The following is an 18,555-nucleotide window of genomic DNA, read 5'->3' on the forward strand; positions in this document are numbered from 1 at the left end:
AGATCATGAAATAACTAACACAGCATGTTATGGCTGTAATTTTTATCTTGGGGTACTAAAATGTCCTTGTGGATGCAGACAGCAAACAACAGACATTTACAGTGTTGAAACCTTCATATTTATTGCATCTTAAACTTTTAGAAATGACAGTAATTGCTGTTTTCCCTCTTCCTGATTGGCCCTTTAACTAATGTACATCACAATAGAGCATAGCCAGATATCTTTGTGTGTGTGTGAGAGAGAGAGATTCCCCTTATCACAAAGAACTGAGCATTGCCGAGGAATATTCCTGGAACATCTGGCTAATCCAGCCTGAACCCCTGAATCAAAACTACAGAAATCTGTTATGAATAAATCAAGTAATGCATCATGGTTGTCATCATCTGGAAGAAGTGTGTTGCTCATGCACCAGCTTTTACTCTGGAAAGGAATGGCTTGACTTAGCATATTAATGTAGCTAACTACAAACGGAAGGTAAATGCTAGCAGTTAGCATGATGTCATAGTAATATTTATAGACCACTGAGGTCGTGATGACGTTATCATATGCCCATATTAGGAGTTCCAGGTCTGAGCTGGAGTTATGACTAAAGTGAAAGAGAAATTCAGAAATTCTGACATCGCGTCCTTTGGTAACCACATGTTGCTCTATTCCTGCCCCATAGGGGGGTAACACTGACTTATTTTTGCTGTTACAGTTACATTACTTAAGGTGGAACTGACTCTAAATTCAGGAGAGCGCTAACTGCATGAAAGTAAACACAGAGGGAAAGTGCTACAAAACTAAACAGCTGGAGTTACACATGAGTTTCTGTGGGAATTCAAACAGTGAATAAACACTTAGACGGCTTAAAACTTCAGTCTCGTACAAATGACATTCATTTGTCCCCTCAGACACACTGTTCCACATTAAAAGTTGTTGTGCTTCTGAACATAAACAAATAAGGACAGCAGTTCCGCAGAATCTTTAACGTCCGCTTTATGAGTGAACACTATGCACTGAATTGACTTCCAAAGACTGGAAAGCCCACCTGAAACCAACCCAAAAGCCATGTTGTGTGGAAGTGAGATTCTGTAGAAGTAGAAGACCATGTTGTGAGGAGCTGGTGTTGTTACAGAAGGCTGTGTTCAGACGGCAAGGCAGATTCCATTCAGAACACCAGTATATCATGTGACAGGACACAGAGTCCGCTGTCACTGCTCGTTCCTGTTGAGGAGTGCATTTTTTATGCAGTGGAACCCAGATTGAGTTTAAAATTCATCAGCTCAAGTGGGTGGCTCCATTTCTCCATTCCAAGCTGGAAGGGACATTTTGTGAAGAAACTATTAGCGTTTTAGCAGCTATTAGAGTGTACAACAGCTCTGAAAGCTACTGTTAGCCAGTTAGCTTGCTTTTCACCCTGTATCTCTACAACACTTTATTTAACTTTAGCTATTGGCTGTAATGGGGATTATAGAGAATCTGCCGTTGCTACTCTGTGCCCAGCACTACAGAAATCGTACTGAGTAACTTTAACAGAAGGGTATGACCATTTCTATGCTAATTTTATACGGAACACACTCGAACATTGCTGGAGTTTATTGGTGGACTGACATTCGTATGGTATACAGTGCTCAGGAGTGTTAGCTTGTAGCAGGGACAAAACATTATTCAAAAAAGCTGATTGCTAAAATAACAAGATCTGGTGGCATTCAGTGGAAAACAAATTCAGAAACAAATATATCAGGCTTGGAAACAGCGTGTTTATGAAGTTGGAGGTCCATTGGCTTTGGCACAGGGTTGTCTGGGCAGACTATCTGGTCATTAAACCGAATTTTAGATCAGACGACACATTTAACATTTTCCCACTCTCCATCCAATTTATTGAGTTTCTCTTCATTTATTTCTTTTGTTATTCTCTGAAAATTAGGTAAATTCTTTTATTCCGGGACACAGTCAACATTTTCAGTCTAATTATTTGAAAGGTCATTATTGCATTTCTCACAAATTTTCCAGAATAAAAGTCTATGTGAATTTTAAATCAGTTTAAGGAGATTTAATAAATAGTTCGGCTGAACACAGGAAATCTGAGTGGTCCTCCGTGTGCCAAACCTGTTAAGCCAGGGGACCAATATATTCCCGCTGTAAAATCCCCTTCATTCAGTGATACCAGAATTCCTGATGTGGGCACGACTTCCGTGGTCTAGTAGCTGTTAGCATTCATTGTTAGAAAACGCTGGCATTCTGAACTGAACTGTTCCATGGAAAGGAGAACGTCTGTAGCACCACTAGCGCTACTTCAGATAAGTGCTCTAATGGTCGATAGTTTAAATGTTCTTTCTGCCCTTTTGTGTGTTTCTCAGACTACGGAAGAGATTTGTTTTTCCCTCATATCAGCATCGAGGTGGCAGTCATGCTGAGCTCTCTGGTTAGCAGGAACTGTCCCTGTACACCAGTGGAACCTGTCTGTACTCGCATGTACCGTGTTTAGAGCAATGAGAACTAATAACCTGTTGTATTAACCGTCTCCTTAGCTAGCCTCGACTGGTTGCACTGCATTCAAAATGAAAAATGTGTATATTTTGTACAGAGACAATAAAAATCACAGTTGCTATGCACCCGAGATGTGTCTGATTAGTGTCACTTACACAAAGCACTGAATAGCGCCCCTAGTGGAGAGCCACTGTGTTAAATGTGAGTGAGTTTGTTGCTGAGTGAATGCATGAGAGAATAAATGGTTTAGATCCTAGACAGTTGCAGGAGGCTGTAAAAGGTAAGTTTTCTACAGAACAAAACATGCTCGTGGTTTTCTATTTCATTCGAGGCACGTACGCAGCTCTGAGTCATTTAAACCCTGTGGGTTATTTCATTATTTATTTATATCAGGTTTTTTTGTGTAACGTAGTCATTCACAATTAAACTTTCTCCCACTCTTTTGTCATTTTACTGACTGTGCGTCGTATTAAAACACACAAAGACTGGCGCCCCCTCCAGGGTGTGTTCCTGCCTTGCGCCCAATGACTCCAGGTAGGCACCGGACCCACCGTGACCCTGAACTGGATAAGGGTTACAGACAATGAATGAATGAATGTTACACAAAAACGCTTTAAAACATTTGAACAACTGATATATAACTAAATTAGATATAAATGTAAAGACTGGAGCATGAAAGTGCACACAGCGGTGATTTTATAGAAATGATTTATTTACATTCACATACAAAAAAAATCACTTGCGGTCCAGAGTTTGTGTGTTCAGCAGAAACAGAAACAGACATATTTTTGTGGTATTTTTAAATGCGTTTTATTATAAAGGCCTCAGTCGAGGGCTGAAGGATGATCAGTGTTAATGTCAGCGTCTGAACAAGTGCAGTCTTCACACTAAGTGCTGCAGGGATAATTCTAGTCTGTGTTATTAACAACACTTTAACAAGCTCTGAGCGTGTAGCTTACACCGATGATCCACATGTTTAAAACCACTGCCTCGGGAAGTGATAATGATTTTAGACTTGTGGCTGATCAGGTTTTACACACACACACACATACACACACACACTTTGACCAATCCGATGTGTGTGGACACTGCTCTACACTCAGTGCTGATCACCTTGTTGTTGATGATAAACACAGAACCTGCATTAATATAAATAAATAAAACAATAATCACAGTCAAAATGATTGATCAGAAACATTGCTATTAGAGATTGGCCTGAAAGGTTAGATTAGTTTTAGAGGCACACAGCATGGCCCTTATCCTGAAAACCCAAAATCAACAATGTCTTAGACAAAGCTGCATTCTCTTATTCTTATTCCCCACCTCTTGATCAGGTCTCAGCTTCTCTCGAGAGGACACAGAGCCCCGGGTGAGAGTCTCCCTGCAGAATCAATAACCCACAGGCTGTGAACAGGGAGACGTTTCATTAGGCCGAGAATCAGAGACCGCGCGGTGTGTGAGATCTCCCTGAGACGACCCCACACCAGGCGGAGGCGCTCTTCATTAGGCTTAATGAACAATCTCACCTCCTCCGTGGGTTTGCCTCAAATTGGAGTTGGATTAAAGCTGCGGCGGGGCACAGAGCCAGGGTTTTTGTTGTTTTCACTTTAACTGAATGCAGAGTCTCTCTGGACCTGATTAGAGGGGCTTACAGGGGCAGGGAGAGACAAGAGTGATCTACTTGGCCACCTTGCGGAGTTCGGCGAGGACCCAGATGGCGAAGGTAAGCAGAGCGACTGATCCGGATTGGTGAGTGGCTGCCAGAGGGGTGGGCACGTACAGGAGCAAGGTGCTGATGCCAAGGGCCACCTGGGAAAAGAAAGATTCACAGGTGAAGCGCAGTCGTAAGGCTCGTTTATACTCGCCATATGAGTGTCCGTAGCCTTCTGTCCGTACTCTGTCTGTATTTCTGCAGGTTCTCTGAAACCTTACGGACACAGACACGGACAGAATGGCACAGTATCACTCACTGGAAACCGTGGGAGGGGCTGACAGTTCAAGATGAACACGATCTCAGTGTCATCCACCGTCACCCGGTTTGTTGTTGTCGCCTGAAACTTTTGGCTCCATACTGCACTCTAGTGGATTTATTGCTTAAGATCCACACCGAAGTACGTGGTCTCTGTGGTGAAGCTATTACACAGTCCACTCTACGACATCTTCATAAACGTTATTTACTCGTATTATTTATTGCAAATTGGTCAGAGCTCTGGACAGAACCATCATTATTTTACAGTATTTTAATGACAAAGGCTTATGAAATAAAAAACAGGTTTTATAGAGATAACTGAATGAACTCGTAATGAACTAGGGTTAGGGGCGTACCTTTGTGTGTGGAGTGAAGTGAAAGTAAGAGACTGAAATAATATCCACTGAATAATAAGTGATTTGTTAAAACTGAATATTTTGGGACTGAACCTGGGCCGTTGAATAGTTTTAATTGTGTTTCTCCACAGTGGGGACATTACTGCTGTGTGTGGAGAGTTTCAATTAACTTTTCACTGTTAAAAAATACAAAGGTTTAAATTGCACCCATAAAAATGTAAGTCATTTGTAATTCAGTGAGTATTCATTGTATTATTTCTTCACAACCTGCTTTTCATTCATTGGGCGTCTCGGTGGAGCAGCAGGTAGTGTTTCTGTCACAGATCCAGAGTCCTGGGGTTCTCCCTGTGTCTGCGTGGGTTTCCTCGGGGTGACTGTCTGTGAGGAGTGTGGTGTGTTCTCCCTGTGTCTGCGTGGGTTTCCTCGGGGTGACTGTCTGTGAGGAGTGTGGTGTGTTCTCCCTGTGTCTGCGTGGGTTTCCTCGGGGTGACTGTCTGTGAGGAGTTTGGTGTGTTCTCTCTGTGTCTGCGTGGGTTTCCTCCGGGTGACTGTCTGTGAGGAGTGTGGTGTGTTCTCCCTGTGTCTGCGTGGGTTTCCTCGGGGTGACTGTCTGTGAGGAGTGTGGTGTGTTCTCCCTGTGTCTGCGTGGGTTTCCTCGGGGTGACTGTCTGTGAGGAGTGTGGTGTGTTCTCTCTGTGTCTGCGTGGGTTTCCTCCGGGTGACTGTCTGTGAGGAGTGTGGTGTGTTCTCCCTGTGTCTGCGTGGGTCTCCTCCGGGTGACTGTCTGTGAGGAGTGTGGTGTGTTCTCCCTGTGTCTGCGTGGGTCTCCTCCGGGTGACTGTCTGTGAGGAGTGTGGTGTGTTCTCCCTGTGTCTGCGTGGGTCTCCTCCGGGTGACTGTCTGTGAGGAGTGTGGTGTGTTCTCCCTGTGTCTGCGTGGGTCTCCTCCGGGTGACTGTCTGTGAGGAGTGTGGTGTGTTCTCCCTGTGTCTGCGTGGGTCTCCTCCGGGTGACTGTCTGTGAGGAGTGTGGTGTGTTCTCCCTGTGTCTGCGTGGGTCTCCTCCGGGTGACTGTCTGTGAGGAGTGTGGTGTGTTGTCTGTGTGTCTGCGTCAATTTTCAAATCTCATTTGGGGCTGACAACTTCCCTCTGCTTGTGTTTACTAAAAGGCATTAACTGGTCGTGATTCCTCGGACTGATAAAGTTAAAGGAGCATTTATAGTTGTGAGTTCTTCTTCTGGCCTCAGAAACTCTGCATAACTTAAATTCTTCAATTGGGAAAACACACTGAAACATATCTCTGAAATCAGACTCTCATCTGAAAATCAACTGAGGATTCCTCTGATGCACAATGTTATTTCTGTAATGACTCTAATGCCATGCTGTATTTCTTTGGGAGATGTAAAAGCCCCAGTGAATTTCCATCACTGACCTGTGTGTAAGCCATGGCGGTCAGGCAGCTGATTGCGATCTTCGCCCTCCGGGGCAGATGCACCCGTCTGGAGAAGAGGTAGAGGCCGGTGATGGCTGCTAATGAGCCGATAGCCTACAGGAAAATAAATAAGGCATCACTAAACAGCAGGAACATGAGGGTTAACCAGCGCAGTCAGAAACACAGCCTCAGAGTCCGGTGCCAGCACTGCTTCCAGAGGAACACTCCGAACCTAGCGCTCAGATTACTCAAAGAACCGTTAATGTTCCTGTCCAAATATTACACAGAGAAAGGAACACTAATGTAAGAGCATTTCAATGACTTCAGTCAGCTCCAGAGTCCAGTCCTGGTCTCATTCAGTGAGCACTCACCAGCACACGGTGGTCAAACTGAACAGTGGTGGGGTTCTCAAAGACGTTCTTGAGGGCTGGAGAGAAGGCCAGGAGGTCGTCGGGGATCCAGTACTCGCCCATCTTCGGGAAGGAGTTGTACACCAAGCCAGCGTCGAGGCCAGCGACGAAGGCCCCTAAAAAAACATTTCACTCTGAATTTAAATTCACGGCATTTCACGGCCGTTCTCATTCACGTCGACTCTGTTATGGAGCTCTATGATAAAGAAAGTAGCCCAGACTCTAAGGTCACTGTGAGGGTAGAACACGACTTAAAACGCGAGGAAGCCCTAAGGAGCAGCTGCACAGGAGCTTGCCAGAGTGCATTGTTCACTTTGATTAACGTTGATATAATATTTAAAACATTAGTTATTGTGATAACACCAGGATTGTGGCTTGTTTACATAATGATGTCATGCAGGTCTCACCTGAGAGAGCGGTGAGGAAGACCAAGGCTCCCGTGCCCTTAGCAAACCTCCGGAGCTGCAGCAGGCGCCTGGTGTCAGGAAGCTGTGGAAGTATAATGTTTACATGAATACTCGGCTCTTCAGGGAAGCTCTACAGCGCTGGGGTCAGGGGTAAGAGTACTCTGGTTATCACATGCAGCTCTACACCGGCGTATACCTGTCAGGGTAAATGTATTTGCCCCTTTTCCTCACTTGCCCCAGTTCCTTTTTACTGTTCTCAGTCCAGACACTGAGGGGTTTAAAAACTCCAGCAGCACTGCTGTGTCTGATCCACTCTACACCAGCACAACACACACTAACACACCACCACCACATCAGTGTCACTGCAGCGCTGAGAATGATCCACCACCACATCACACCTGCTCTGTGGGGGTCCTGAGCGCTGAGGGACGGGGGGAGATAAAGTATGCAGAGCCACATATGGACTACAGTGTGTAAGTGTAGAGCTACAGAGTGACCGGAGTGGACCGTGGAGCTGAGGGACAGTGGGCAGTGAGTGGAGAGAAAAGGTGGTATTGTAATGTTATGGCTGATAAGATGTAGCTACAGACCTTGTTTTCAGGGAGCATGAGCGTGAGGCCCATCCAGAGGCTGGCGCCGTAGAGCAGAAGAGCTGAGCCCAGGTGAGAGGCCAGTCTGTACTGACTGACCCGGGGGACGTCGTAAGACTCAGGCTTCTCCTCCAGTCCACTCTTCACCATGTACCAGCCCAGAAGGCCCTACAGCAGGACAAGCATACCTTATACCAAACATGCTAGGGTACGGAGAACACTCAGAACTGAGATATTCATATGATTTCAAACACCTTATGAATCCCCTGCCTATGATTAGAGAGGTTAATCTTTAGTGTGAATTCGACTCGCTCCAGAAAAGTGGAGACGGAGGTGAGTTTGGCGCTGAGCTCCATCCCCTTTCCTTTGTGGGAGCGTTTGGGAACTGAGGAGACTCTGCGCTGCAGGTTTGTGAGTGGAGTTCTCTCGATACGAGACTCCAACTGCTCAAATATCTGTGGTCACTGTCATCTGATTCTCCTCTTCATGACGACCACAGGAGACGGATCTGAACGCAGGCCGCTCACACTGTTGGAGCACACGCAGAACGATGCCTGAAATAACCATGGACTTCCCAGGAAAGGATGATGTATCGTTGGCCAATACATCTCTCTGAAGTCCCAGAGTATGCCTTCACATCAATGGTAACTTCCCAGAGTTCTGCCAAGGCGAGGAGGCGATATTTAGAGTATGACAGAGTTTTGCGCAGTGTTCTCGAAGGGTTGAAAGGTCACGCTCATTCATCCGGCGTCCGGATCTTACCTGGAGTTCCTGAAACAATTTTTGTCCTTTTTCTTCACAAAGAAAAGGTAGCCTTTAGCTTTTTTCCGTACAAAAGCGTTTCTGTTAGGTATCATTTTTAATAGTGTCCATTTCTGTTCGATCTATAATAAATTTGAACAATATTTAATCCTGTCTTTTATTGCACTACTTCTTTTCATCATGTATGAAAGGTGTTCTATGAAACTCCAAGTACAACTTACCTGGAAGAAGACGAAGCCACACAGACCCAAGACCCGGGTCTTCATCGAGCGGTTGAAGTAGCCTTTCTTCCAGAAATACATGGTGGGAAGGATGTACGCTAACCCCACCAGCCGTCCCCACATGCGGTGTCCCCACTCCATGTAGAAGATGAACTTGAACTCAGTCAGGGTCATGTCATGGTTCATTCTGTAGAAAAAGCAGAAACTGTATAAATCACTGTCTTTGGAAAAGCCTCTGAAATTATGAAGAAGCTTTGTCACCTTCAGAAATAAATGTTTTCATGTGGAAAACAACAATTAGGGAATTTCATTCATTCATTATCTGTAACCCTTATCCAGTTCAGGGTCGCGGTGGGGCCAGAGTCTACCTGGAATCATTGGAAGGCGGGAATACACCCTGGAGGGGGCGCCAGTCCTTCACAGGGCAACACACACATTCACTCACACACTCACACCTACGGACAATTTTGAGTCGCCAATCCACCTACCAACATGTGTTTTTGGACTGTGGGAGGAAACCGGAGCACCCGGAGGAAACCCACGCAGACACAGGGAGAACACACCACACTCCTCAAAGACAGTCACCCAGAAGAAACCCACACAGACACAGAGAGAACATACCACACTCCTCACAGACAGTCACCCGGAGGAAACCCACGCAGACACAGGGAGAACACACCACAGTCCTCACAGACAGTCACCCGGAGGAAACCCACGCAGACACAGGGAGAACACACCACACTCCTCACAGTCAGTCACCCGGAGGAAACCCACGCAGACACAGGGAGAACACACCACACTCCTCACAGACAGTCACCCGGAGTGGGAATCGAACCCATTATCATTTCTTTACCATATCATTATCATTATTATTTAAAGGAACAGGTGCTGAAAGCGGCCGCTCTGAACAGGGCTGTTTACACAGGGGGAGAACACTGCTGTGTGCTTGGGTCGGGGTGAGCGGTGGTCTCTTATTTCAGCGTGGCTAGTGTGGTGTGAAAAGCAGCTTTATTTTTCCAGTATTTCTGACTCACATCTTGAACTCAGGAAACTGCTGATATTTGGAGAACTCTGCCTCCCACTCCTCCTGCGTCCGCGGCGGCTTCATCTCCTTCACTAAGTGCCAGTCCACCATGGACAGCCCAGACTCCGTCAGCCTGAAAAATAAACACCAGCCTGAGACATCTTTCAACTGTAAGATTGTTCGTGGTGTATTGTTGCTCCAGAAGAGAAGAACCAAAGGTGATGCCAGACTAAATTCACTGTAGAATTATACATTTTGGTAGGAAGTGTAAAGCACTGCTCTTATGAAGCTGTCCCTGAAGGAGGATTGGTACCCTGCTAAACATGAGTGAGTGAGTGAGTGAAGTTACACATGTAGCTCAATTGATGTTCTGAATATTACATAAGGTTTCATACAGCACTGATGATATTCTACAGCTGTGACTGACCTTGTTACACCTCCCAGGACCACAGCCCCCAAGACGAGCCCACTGCAGCCCACCAGCCATCGACCTACGATGCGATTTGTCGCTGCATTGGGTACCGTAACCGCAGTGGGGGCCCGTGCAGCTCCAGTTTCTGTGACGACTGTATTTTGTCCTCTCTGCAGAATCCACTGCCTTAAAGGTGTTTGCTATGGAGATACAAGCAGAGTTAGTGCAAGTTGTTCAGAGCAAAGTGAGGGTCACATTTTATGTCCAGAATGTCACTGTTTCCACCATAAAAACTGAATGTAGATGTTAAAGCGAGTCTTAATGAGATTACTGACATACAGCTGATGTGGAAAACCCCTCGGTCTTACGGCGCTTTTCCACTGTGTGATATCTACTCTACTCTCTGATTGGTCCCTGGTTGATTTCCACTCACACAGCTCCTCCCTGAAATGTATCTGGTGTCGTCTCTAACACCGTCTCTAAGGGGCACAGTGGTCTTTGGAAACCACAACAACGGCGGTGGTAACGTTAAGCGGTGTTTACTCATGGTGTATTGGCGTGTTGTTGTTGTTTGGGACTGAACACAGCTCCGTCATCAGTTCAGACAGATCAGTAGAGTTTGTTCCTTCCTTGTTGCAGCGTCCAGCTCTCGCTGGATTCTTTCGTCGGCCACCGATCCAAGGAGCGTTTGAACCTCTTCAAAAGACCACGGCGTAATTTTACGAGCTGCCGTCGTGAGTCGGATAAAAACAAACGTGATCTCTGCTGCAGCTGGAGATTTTACAGATGGAGAGTTGGTGCTGGTCGTCTGCGTTGCGTGGCGTAGAGTGACGACTCTCTCGGGACGATCAGCGCTCTGCAAGGTTTAGACGCCCCAAAAAGAACCCAGTTGCAGGGACCTTATGGACCTAATAGTAAAGCAAAAGCCAAAAGCAGAGAGAAGTAGGAACCAGGCAGTGTTAAAGGGCCATTGGTGTATGTTTTCTTTTTTGTTGTTGTTGTTATGGCTGTTATGCAGCATCTTGTCAGAACATAAGAGTTGGTCCTCTAGTGTCTGTGAGGGGATGGTCAAACTTGGTCCAATTTAACTGTACCCTGTCTGGACCCGTTACAGAGCAGCACAAGTGAGACCAGCCCATGAACCCACCCCCAGAGCATAGACCCATCCTAAACCCACGTGGGTGCTCTATCTGACCTTACGCTAAAATGTATACGTACTCGTAAGGTACCAAACGTAACTACGAGCGTAGTGATGCTTTTACGGTCATATCTCAGTGTACATAGTTTTGGTGAATTGGAAAACGAAGCTCGTCCTTAGTCTCCATTATATTTTACTCTAATTCCTCTTGAAAATGCGCTTCTTACGCGGCTTTGCTGAGGTCCTCTCCCCGCGAGTCGCCAGCCGCAGCCCGCCACTGTCCGAAGGGTCGGGAGGAGCATCTCTGCGGCGGAGTTTATTCCCTTTACCGGCGCTTTAACCTACAGCCTTTCCCTCATAGAGCCGCCACCACGACTCGGGAATCATCTGAATGAATCGGCTCCTTCCTACATTCGATTCTACTGAATCGGCGGAACCGATTCACGTGTGTTTGAATTTTTCTCCTCGCCAAGTTCTATTATTATTATTATTATTATTATTTATAATGAGCGCAGAATCAACATTAATGTAGTCGTGTAAAGGTTTGGGAGAACCCTGATATACCTGTATTTATCCATGTAATATTTTCCCAGAATATTTATTCATTCATTCATTAACATTTTAAGGGCCACAAAACCAGGAAGTCAAACTAGACTGCTATAATCAGCATTTACAATGTACCCTCAGAGGAACACAAATGCACAGAAGAGCAGTAATTGAGCTTGGTGTGTGGCGAGAGCCGAGTTAATCTCACCCCACCCTTCTACCCTCAGGAGGAGGGTGAATATTTGGAGGAACTAATCGGATCCGGTTCTTTGCGCCATATACAGAAAGAATCGGTTCAGCCAAACGAATCACACGTTCACAGCGAGTACGTGCAGCTCTGACCTCTGACGTCACGCGGCATAACAAAGCCTAGATTAGTTTATATATAATTTATTTTACATTAAAATATATTTTAATCAAAGAAAACCCAAAGCGGTTCTAAATGTTTACAGTTTGACATCGCTCTTGTGTATTTTATTTTTCTAAATATTCTGAAACAATCTAGTGGCTATAAGCAGGGCATTGTTATATTGTTTAAAATATGTTTAAATAATAATTCCATGCTTTACATTATATAATCAACTCGAGTATTATTTAAAAAAAATAAAAAATTGAATAAATAAAAGTTCCACAGTACAGAGCCATCTTGTTCGGCTGAAACCGAGGACGCGTCTCAAACGGCTCCTTGATCCCTACGTAGTGCACTAAGTAGGTCATATACATTACAATGTCCACACTCTAACAGTGCAGGTTGTATTTTAGTACACACCAAACATTTAAAGTTATTAAAGCCACGATGTTTCTTTACTCGTTGTCTGTCTGATTGGTGGAAATGGGTTTCACGCGTGTGTTTGATCTACTTAGTGCCCTTTTTAGGGCGCTGTGAAGTATTAGGGATCGAGCCGAACATTGCTGGACGCTGAAAAGTGGTGAAAATAGTGTTGCAAGGTAACCGAATGTATTTTTTTTACATTGCAATAAAACACAGACAAAATAGAGACGTTCAGAGGCCGTCTTTGTCACTTTATACCTGCTTTAAACCGCTAAATCTCTACGCTATTAAACATTTCAGGCTCCAACACAAGCTACAGTCCTCTATCAACACAGACACTTCAAACTTCAACTCTCTGGGTGTATTTTACTCTCATTTAAAGGATATTTCGATTTAAAACCGAGTTACGATCGCCCCGTTTGGATACTGACAATAAACCTTTAATTCAGTGACTTTAAATTTGATCTTTTTATATAAAACATCAGGGTTTAAACCATAACATCAGTTTACTAAAGCGAACTACTGGGAGTTTACCAGAGAGAAGTGTTATAAAGTGTTAAAAATATGGGCCAATGTCACTGTTCTCATGTTTAACCTTATTATTAACAAGCTTTAAACGACAGTGCTCCAAACACTGGGGTTTGAGAAAGCTGGGGTTTCTGATGTCACACACCTAAGGAACCAATCCAACTGCAGGTGGCGATACAAGCAACGACTAATCGCGTATTCATAGCTTGGTTTGTTGGTATGTGGTCTGCTTATGTCAGGTAACTGTTATGTAGCATCCGACACATTTGGGAGTCGTGGACCAATCAGGACTCAGCAAGAGCACTTAATTTGCATTCGCTCCACCCCCTGGAGAGTTTGGGGCTGCTTGGCACTTTGTGGGGGTTATTATAATTATTATTATTATTTATTGTTTGGGGGATGTTTGTGGTGTAAATGTGTGTGTGTGTGTGTGTGAGAGAGAGATATATTATTCATTCCTTTTTGAGGGGTTTAATTTGCTGGAGATAGCTCACCTCGCTCCCACTCCATCCCGGTTGTAAATCCCTGCTCTTGTTTCCGTGTTCTCGGTGCTGTTTTGAAAGTGGAATAAAGAGCACTCTTGAGTAGAATTGAGTGACTTTCTTCTCTTTTCTTTGATATTTCTTTAAAAACAAATATACGCGTCTATAGTGTGGTATAGTTTTCCGACCTGGGCCCTGTATTTAACTCGTCCTGGTGCTAACACATAACTCCTGGATAAACTGTGGGTCCCATGTGTGATTCGGTTTGGTGTGTTTTTCTACTGAGATCAATTTTATATAATTTGGTTTGGTTTAATACACCAGAAACCATCTTCACATGTTCATTTCCCTTAATCTTCATCAACTGGACCAAACTAAAACATGGTTATACATGATATGGGCCCTTTAAAGGTGAACTATTCCCATCCCCTTCTCCACAGTTCTGTTTCTTAATGAAGCGTCTGTGACCTGCTTTGGTCCAAACCCCACGAGCCCCACAGCAGTGTTCTCCCCCTGTGTAAACAGCCCTGTTCAGAAAGCCCGCTTTCAGCACCTGTTCCTTTAAATGATAACGAGCCGCTCGCTGTTCACCCCGACCCCGAGCGCACAGCAGTGAGGAGCGAGGAGCAGAAGCTCTGGTTTTTAGCCGTTTTCACTCTGTTCTCTTTCTTCTCCGTTTTTACTCAGTGCTCTTATTTCTCCGCGCTTGTGTCTGTTTTGCTGAGTTTAACCTCATCTTTGTGCTCTCACATAAACACGGGTCCAGCGCTGTGATTGGACAGACTCAGGCGAGGGGGCGGGGCCATTCTAAAGTCTCTGCACTTGACGTCAAAAGCGGAGCAGAAGCAGAACGGTGTTTTCTGAGAACTGACTGGGGTCTTGTTTCATAGTGTGTGGGTTGGTGGGCTCTAGATTCACAGCGAAGTGTGGGTCTTGTATGTCACCTGATTGTCTGTTTATCATTAGTCCTCCTGCTAGACTGAGACCGTATGATGCTCTGCTGTGTTTCTCTGCAGGATGTCCGAGGGCTTCCTGATGGAGGTATGTGTGGATTCAGTTGAGTCAGCGATAAACGCAGAAAGGGGAGGTACAACTGAAATGTGGATTCTCTCTTTACTGACACAGGTGTGTGTGAAAGTTTGGGCAGTTCTGGATTTCCTGAATAAAACATTAACACAATATCTGCTTGGAAACCTACTTTAAGGTCCTTGTAAGAGCAGTGTTCATATTTAACATTTGGGAAATCAGTAAAAAGCTCTGCCCAAACTTAAGTATGCATCTGTAACCCACTTCCACTGTGTGCTTGGGAATGTGCTGATGGGAGCTTTATCTCTACTGAACGATGACTTGCTGTTACTGTGTAATTAAAGGCTAATGAAAGTTAATTCTGTTGCAGGTGCGGGTCGAATCGAGCTCTGCTCCAGTTTGTTGGAAGGTGGCATCACGCCCAGCATTGGTGAGTACACCCAGGGCATGCAGGAACGTTCACACACACTGCACACACTTACATGTATGGCATTTAGCAGATGTTCTTATCCACAACTGCTGTGTGTTCGGTCAGAGACTGTATGCTAGTGAGTACACTACCCTTGAGCTCAGACACGGGTCAGAACAGGAGCCAGTGCTGACGCCTAGAACAAAAACTAGAGAATTGACCAAAGTGCTGTTCAACACAATATATTTATTTGTTAATTAATTAATTCATTCTGTAGCCCTCATCCAGTTCTGGGTGGCGGTGGGTCCGGAGTCTACCCAGAATCACTGGGCACAAGGCAGGAACTTCACAGGGCGACACATACTCACACATTCACTCACACACTCACACCTACAGACACTTTGAGTCTCTAATCCACCTACCAACGTGTGTTTTTGGATCGTGGGAGGAAACCGGAGGAAACCCACGCAGACACAGGAAGAACACACCACACTCCTCACAGACAGTCACCCGGAGGAAACCCACACAGACACAGGGAGAACACACCACACTCCTCACAGACAATCACCTGGAGGAAACCCACGCAGACACAGGGAGAACACACCACACTCCTCACAGACAGTCACCCAGCGGAAACCCACGCAGACACAGGGAGAATACACCACACTTCTCACAGACAGTCACCCGGAGGAAACCCACGCAGACACAGCGAGAACACACCACACTCCTCACATACAGTCACCCGGAGGAAACCCACGCAGACACAGGGAGAACACACCACACTTCTCACAGACAGTCACCCGGAGGAAACCCACGCAGACACAGGGAGAACCCGCCACACTCCTCACAGACAGTCACCTGGAGGAAACCCACGCAGACACAGGGAGAACCCGCCACACTCCTCACAGACAGTCACCTGGAGGAAACCCACACAGCACTATGCACTATGGGTAATGTATTTCTTTGCGAGGAATGGGGAAATAAAATAAGGCTTTTCAGACTGATTCCTGGCTTTAAATAAAGCAGAATCATCTCCTCACTGTCGGCTGCCCACAGTGAGTCTGCATCGATGGGATAAAATAAAATGGGTAATAATCAGAATCTCTACGGTGATTACTTCCAGAACCAGGGTTTGAGCCTTGCCTAGGAAGTCTGTCTGTGGTCCGGTGTGTTCTCCTGGAGTCAGTCCCTAACCTGGGAGGGTTACAGCAGGACGGGTGTCTGTTGTTAAACTCGTCGGTACCGTGCGGATCACGGGCCGGGCTGCTGGGCGGTGTCTGTGGGTGTTTTACCTGGTTCTATTCCGACGTAGAGATTTCATTTGGCTGCCTCTGTGTCCTCAGGTCTCCTGCAGGTGGTTAAAGAGAATGTCCAGATCCCTGTGTACGTGATGATCCGGCCTCGCGGAGGAGACTTCCTCTACACCGACCGTGAGGTGGAGGTGATGAGGAGGGACATTGAGCTGATGAAGATGCACAGAGCCGATGGCCTGGTGCTGGGGGCGCTGACGGAGGACGGGCGAGTGGACGCTGAGCTCTGTATGGAGCTGCTCGGTGGGTAATTTCTAACATTTCACATTTAAAATAATGTGGATATTTCATCGGTGATGAATAGGGTGAGTTTATGAGAATAGCACTCCTTATTTACACCCTCCCCCCTGTTTCTGAGTGTCCTCTTGTTCCTTGGAGCTGAGTTACAGGGCACAGTGGTTAAAATCTCTCACTACGAAACAGTACGACTCTTCTAGACCCTGGTACGTCATCAGAACACAGATAAAACAGAGCAGCGCTTCATTCCCAGGCGACTAGCGCCGCTCTGTAGCAGCTCTGCACCAGTCTGCAGTGATATCAGAGGAGCTGCTGGACTTTAGTTACATTTAGAGCCTCATTCTCCTTCAGAAGAGTTCCACAATCAGAGATTAGCCCCCTCTCCTCTCTCTTCTGTGACATGGAGCTCAGCTCAGATTCTCATTCTGCAGATTTCTGTTCACACTCACAGTTCCACCTTAAATGCTGCAGTAGAATGTAACTGCTTCACTATTTAAGGTGGAACTGTAAATTTACAGCTAACTCCTGAGACCTCAGCTGCTCCTCGTGCTGTTTTCTGCTCGTTCTGAAGTAAAGGCCATAATCCACTGAAACTACAGTAAACTCAGAGAATACACTGGGGTCATAGAGTTTAAAGGAGGAAACACTGACACCTGTGGGTCTCTTTGGGCGCTGCGCAGCGTCTCGCCGCCGATTCACAAGGCGTCATAAATCCTCTGTTTGGAGTGTGACTCAACATCTCAGAGCCATGTCGCCCTCACACTTCACCCCACCCCTCTGTCCCAACAACAGCTGAGACCCCCACCACTAGGGGGGAAAGAGGGCAAATAGAAATCCCCCTAAGACTCATACACTGTATGTGTGTGGACCCCTGCTCGTCCGTTTACATGCAGTATGTCCCTCTGTGCTGCAGCAGTGTCCTCAGCTCTTTCCAAGGCTGTTTCCTAGCAGTTTTGTAGTGATACGATCATCTTAAATGGGAGAGAGAGTGATTAATATCATGCTCACTCCACTAAGAGCCTTGGGGAACATTGCTGTGAGGATCTGATTGCATTAACATTAGAAAACTCAGGTGCTGATGTGGATGATTAGTGCTGCACCACAAACTCCACTCCCACTCCTCAGCTACAGGATGGAGTTCTGTCATTCCGGGGAACACAGTTCCACTGCTCCACAACCCAAACCCGGGGGGTGTTATACCCCTCCAGCCAACACTTGGCACTGGGCATTGCTTCCTTGGGCTCATGTGTGGAGCTTCGAGGATGTCCCTCATTGTCCCTCAGGTGACTGCGGCCCGGATCACCTGAGACGCTTCTGAATCCCACGTGCGAATGAGGCCTGCGTCTTTGGGTCGTACAGGATGCTGCTCTTTGTGGTGTGTGTCTGACGTTCCGAAACTCACCGCCTGTTTGTTTCTCTTCGTTACAGCTGTCTGTCGACCGCTCCCTGTCACTTTTCACCGAGGTAAACCTTCATCAGAGCAGAGCAATGACTCAAACATCTACAGTGTGTGTGTTATCTCTGAAGGACTGACTGAGCGTGTGATCTTGTGTATATCGCAGCATTCGATATGGTCCACGATCCCTCGGTTGCCGTAGAAACGCTGATCTCCTTGGGCTTTGAGAGGATTCTGACCAGCGGCTGCGACAGCTCAGCGTTGGAGGGCTTACCTCTCGTCAAACGCCTCGTGGAACAGGTCAGTCACACGTCTGTCTCACGCACACCCGAGTGCTCTGACTAGTTGTGATCAAACGAGGCACGCTGTTCTGTTTTAATCCATCTCTGACTCTAGTGGGAACATGTGGCTGGGAGCCTTACCTCTGTCCAGAACTGAGTCAGAATCTCAGCCGCACTCTTTCTGAGCAGCTGGTTCTCATTAGGGATCCACCAACACTTTTGACCCAGATTGGAATTCGCAGATTGAAAATGGAACGTTTTTCTTGTGGATTCACCTCCTGGTTCTGAGTAGAAATCATTGCTCCATTTCTAGCCCTATATTCTAACATTCAGTAATATAGACCTTCCACTGTCTCTTAATCTCTGACTCTGAGAA

General features: G+C 46.1%; 2 protein-coding genes across 3 annotated transcripts in view; one reads left to right on the top strand and one right to left on the bottom strand.

Annotated features, from left to right (window-relative positions):
• Nucleotides 1–3,200: 3,200 nt before the first annotated feature.
• Nucleotides 3,201–11,567, bottom strand: cox15 (cytochrome c oxidase assembly homolog 15 (yeast)). Its single transcript, XM_066661223.1, has 9 exons — nucleotides 11,420–11,567; nucleotides 10,070–10,254; nucleotides 9,653–9,775; nucleotides 8,619–8,805; nucleotides 7,636–7,803; nucleotides 7,046–7,127; nucleotides 6,600–6,754; nucleotides 6,229–6,342; nucleotides 3,201–4,281 (listed from the first exon to the last, which is right to left on the bottom strand). The coding sequence occupies exons 1-9, from the start codon at nucleotides 11,492–11,494 to the stop codon at nucleotides 4,150–4,152; spliced, it is 1,221 nt and encodes a 406-aa protein (XP_066517320.1). The 5' UTR covers nucleotides 11,495–11,567; the 3' UTR covers nucleotides 3,201–4,149.
• Nucleotides 11,568–12,602: 1,035 nt separating this feature from the next.
• cutc (cutC copper transporter homolog (E. coli)) overlaps nucleotides 12,603–18,555 on the top strand; it is a 10,054-nt gene continuing 4,101 nt past the window's right edge. Inside the window, exons 1-6 of one of the 2 annotated variants that reach the window (XM_066661225.1) lie at nucleotides 12,603–12,686; nucleotides 14,537–14,607; nucleotides 14,917–14,976; nucleotides 16,299–16,508; nucleotides 17,931–17,966; nucleotides 18,065–18,198. In XM_066661225.1, the coding sequence (XP_066517322.1) occupies nucleotides 14,538–14,607; nucleotides 14,917–14,976; nucleotides 16,299–16,508; nucleotides 17,931–17,966; nucleotides 18,065–18,198 (510 nt within the window). In that variant the 5' untranslated portion in view covers nucleotides 12,603–12,686; nucleotide 14,537. Of the gene's footprint in view, nucleotides 12,687–13,201; nucleotides 13,256–14,536; nucleotides 14,608–14,916; nucleotides 14,977–16,298; nucleotides 16,509–17,930; nucleotides 17,967–18,064; nucleotides 18,199–18,555 lie in introns of those variants that run through there. The other variant, XM_066661226.1, reaches the window with a different exon arrangement.

This window comes from Hoplias malabaricus, chromosome 2, assembly GCF_029633855.1.
Source record: "Hoplias malabaricus isolate fHopMal1 chromosome 2, fHopMal1.hap1, whole genome shotgun sequence".
Lineage (NCBI taxonomy): Eukaryota > Metazoa > Chordata > Actinopteri > Characiformes > Erythrinidae > Hoplias > Hoplias malabaricus.